Below are 3134 nucleotides of genomic sequence, written 5' to 3'. Positions count from 1 at the left end.
AAGACAAATACATAAGACTACCAGTGGTGAGTATTATGAAGCTAAAAGCTGCACTGGCTGTTTCTGCCAATATTTTTTCTCTTCTCATTGCCTTTGGAAAGGAAATAAAGGATGCCACTTAAAAGGCCATGAGTCTTTGTCAGAAATTGTGGCTGGTTCTTTGAAATACTCAACTTGACACTAGAATTTCTTATTTTGGTGTTGGCCGCCTCCTACCAGGGCTCTTTCCTTGAGGCTGAAACCCTGGGTACAGATAATGCCTTTTTATTTTTGTGGTAACTTTTGAGGGTGCGGCAAAAAAATCTTTCTTTTAAATTCCAGGAATGCAACTTCTTGTGCATTTGCATTGCAAAATTTAAAAAAAAAGACACTTTTATTAGCAACACTCTTAGGCTCTCCAGCCCTCTCTCCCCACTCAATTTTCATATTATTTTTTATATTAAACAATTAACAGATTTCATTTTGAGATAATTATAGATTCACATGCAATTCTAAGAAAAAACATAGAGAGGATCCCTTAATCCTTCACCAAGTTTCCCTCAACGGTAACATGTGCATAAGATAAACTGTTATCACAACCCGGAAACTGATACTGTTGCAATCGCCCATCCGACTCTCATTGGGCCAGTTCTACATGCCCCAGTTCTACATGCCCTCGTTTGTGTTCAATTTTTGTACCAAACTATATTTTGCGTCCTAATGCAGCTGATTATTTAAAGAATTCTACTTTGATTCCCTCAGGAAATAAGCTATTATTCACTGATGTGTTTTATAAACTAAATCTGACTTTTCATACAGGGCATTTCTTTGAAGCACAGCCAAGAAGGACATGTAAAAAAGCGTCACTCATAATGTTTTCATGACAAGGTGGTAGGCATCACCTTTGGTTCAGCTCATATTGGTTTTAAGGCAGTTTATTTGCAGAAAACTCAAGTTTACGTCCATTTGGCTTTCAGACAGCAAACAGCTTAATGTGGATTCTCTACAATTTATCTCGTAATCCCCACGTGCAACAAAAGCTTCTTAAGGAAATTCAGAGTGTACTGCCTGAGAATCAGATGCCACAGGCAGAGGATTTGAGGAATATGCCATATTTGAAAGCCTGTCTGAAAGAATCTATGCGGTAAGAACACGTACCTAAGCCAATATGAATATGTCAGAAGGCTGTTTTCTCCAACACATAATAAGGGGTGCCCTCCCACAGATGGCTCCCACAGTTGATTCGTAAACATTTACCAATTTTACCAAGCTACAAAAAAAAAAAAAAAAAGAGCCTCTGGACCATATTCCTTTCCCATTACTCATTTCCTAAATCATTTGGGCAAATTCTATTAAATCTTGGAAAGTCAGAGTCTTGCCCTTTAAATCATTAGAGTAAATAATAATACTCTAATGGATGCTATAAGCAATAATTAAGATTAGGGGCACGATTGAAGGATGTGAGATGAAAGCTCAGCAAGGAACCATATTATTATATGATAAGACATAGAGACACCTTTGTTTTTGAGCCTCTGTATAAAATGTTCTTTGAAAATTCTTTTTCTGGAAAACAAAGCTCACAATGTCTTAGGGTCAGAAGGAAATATCTTTAACTTCATGAAGGGTAGTTAGGAGAAACCGAGAACAAACAACAGGCTTGAGGGCGAAGCATGTCAATGTACACATTTGAATGTGTACCGGGAATGAAACCGAACAAACACTATTAACAGCTATGAAGCAGGCTTGTACTTGGGGGTTTAACCAACACAATAAGATAAAGAATATAAACAAGAGGTGTAAATATTGGGAAGAAAGAGACAGAACTTCTTTGTAAAGAGCTGGGATCATGTTCCTTTTTTGAGAACTCAGGCAGCAACTATTTATTTAAACAGGATCTGCATTCCCTTGAGCTAGAACTTGGTCCGTGCCCACTTTGACATCTCTGATTTTGTTTTTTCAGGCTTACCCCGAGTGTGCCATTTACAACTCGGACTCTTGACAAAGCAATGGTTCTGGGGGAATATGCTTTACCCAAAGGAGTAAGTAGAATTTGTACAGTCTGTACCTTACCCTTTTCAAATATCCATCAGATCTCCCTAAACGTTTCTACTGGGAGAGCATTCATTTTGGAAATGTGTAGATTGCAGTATATAGTTGACGTGCTGTGTAGTCTAGCATTAGGAATAATGGTTATGGAGACAGGCCTGGATTCAAGTATAGCCTTGAGTGAGTTACATAACCTCTGCGAGCCTGTTCTCTCATCTATAAAATGGGAATAATAAAACCTGCCACATGGGATTGTTGTGAGAATGTGATGTAAAATTTTAAAGTTCATGGCCTATTTATTGTGCCAGTATCACCTGGCACATTTCAAGCACTCAATACATGTTGGCATTCATCATTATTATACATTTGTGGGTTACTTTCACATTTGTAAGGTGATGGCTTTTGTAAATTTTGCTATTCAAACGTTTTCTTTAAGTGCTTTGTGTTTTTAGACAGTATTGATGCTAAATACCCATGTGTTGGGGTCCAATGAAGAAAATTTTGAAGATTCAAGTCAGTTTAGACCCGAACGATGGCTTCAAGGCAAGAAGAAGATCAACCCTTTTGCCCATCTTCCATTTGGCATTGGGAAAAGAATGTGCATTGGTCGCCGATTAGCCGAGCTCCAGCTCCACTTGGCTCTCTGCTGGGTAAGACCCTGATGGGATTTCTGCAGCTGTATTCTGGCCTATTCCTCAAGGCAGGAGAAGAGGGGTGATTCTGCTTTTTTGTGCTTCTGTGTTTCAGATCGTCCGCAAATATGACATCGTGGCCACGGACAAGGAGCCTGTGGAGATGCTGCACTTGGGCATCCTGGTACCCAGCCGACAGCTCCCCATCGCTTTCTACCAGAGATAGGAGGCCTCAGGTGAGCATCTGGGGTGTGGAGAATGGCCAAGAGGTGAGCCAAGCTTGGAAGTCAACCATACTTGGCTTGGAGTCCCTGCTCACTGTTGGTTCACTGGGTGATCTTGAACAGTTACTTAACCTTTCTGCCTTCACTTTTTTTTTTCATTTGTAAAATGGGGACCAAAATAGTATCCATCCAGAAAGATGATATGAATACAAAATACCTAGCCCAGAGTCTGGCATCAGCTAAGTGCTGATGC

At 39.8% G+C, this 3134-nt stretch overlaps 1 protein-coding gene across 1 annotated transcript in view; it reads left to right on the top strand.

Annotated features, from left to right (window-relative positions):
- The window catches only part of CYP24A1 (cytochrome P450 family 24 subfamily A member 1), a gene marked incomplete at its 3' end in the record, with an annotated part of 11263 nt that extends 8380 nt beyond the window's left edge, over positions 1-2883 (top strand). Inside the window, 5 exon segments of the mRNA XM_079719584.1 lie at positions 875-949; positions 952-1123; positions 1940-2018; positions 2478-2675; positions 2773-2883. Of these exon segments, the coding sequence (XP_079575710.1) occupies positions 875-949; positions 952-1123; positions 1940-2018; positions 2478-2675; positions 2773-2883 (635 nt within the window).
- Positions 2884-3134: the final 251 nt, after the last annotated feature.

Source organism: Hyperoodon ampullatus (genome assembly GCF_949752795.1).
Source record: "Hyperoodon ampullatus genome assembly, chromosome: 14".
In the NCBI taxonomy this organism is placed as follows: domain Eukaryota; kingdom Metazoa; phylum Chordata; class Mammalia; order Artiodactyla; family Ziphiidae; genus Hyperoodon; species Hyperoodon ampullatus.
The sequence above is the reverse complement of the archived record's forward strand: the minus strand, read 5'-3'. Positions and strand labels throughout refer to the sequence as shown.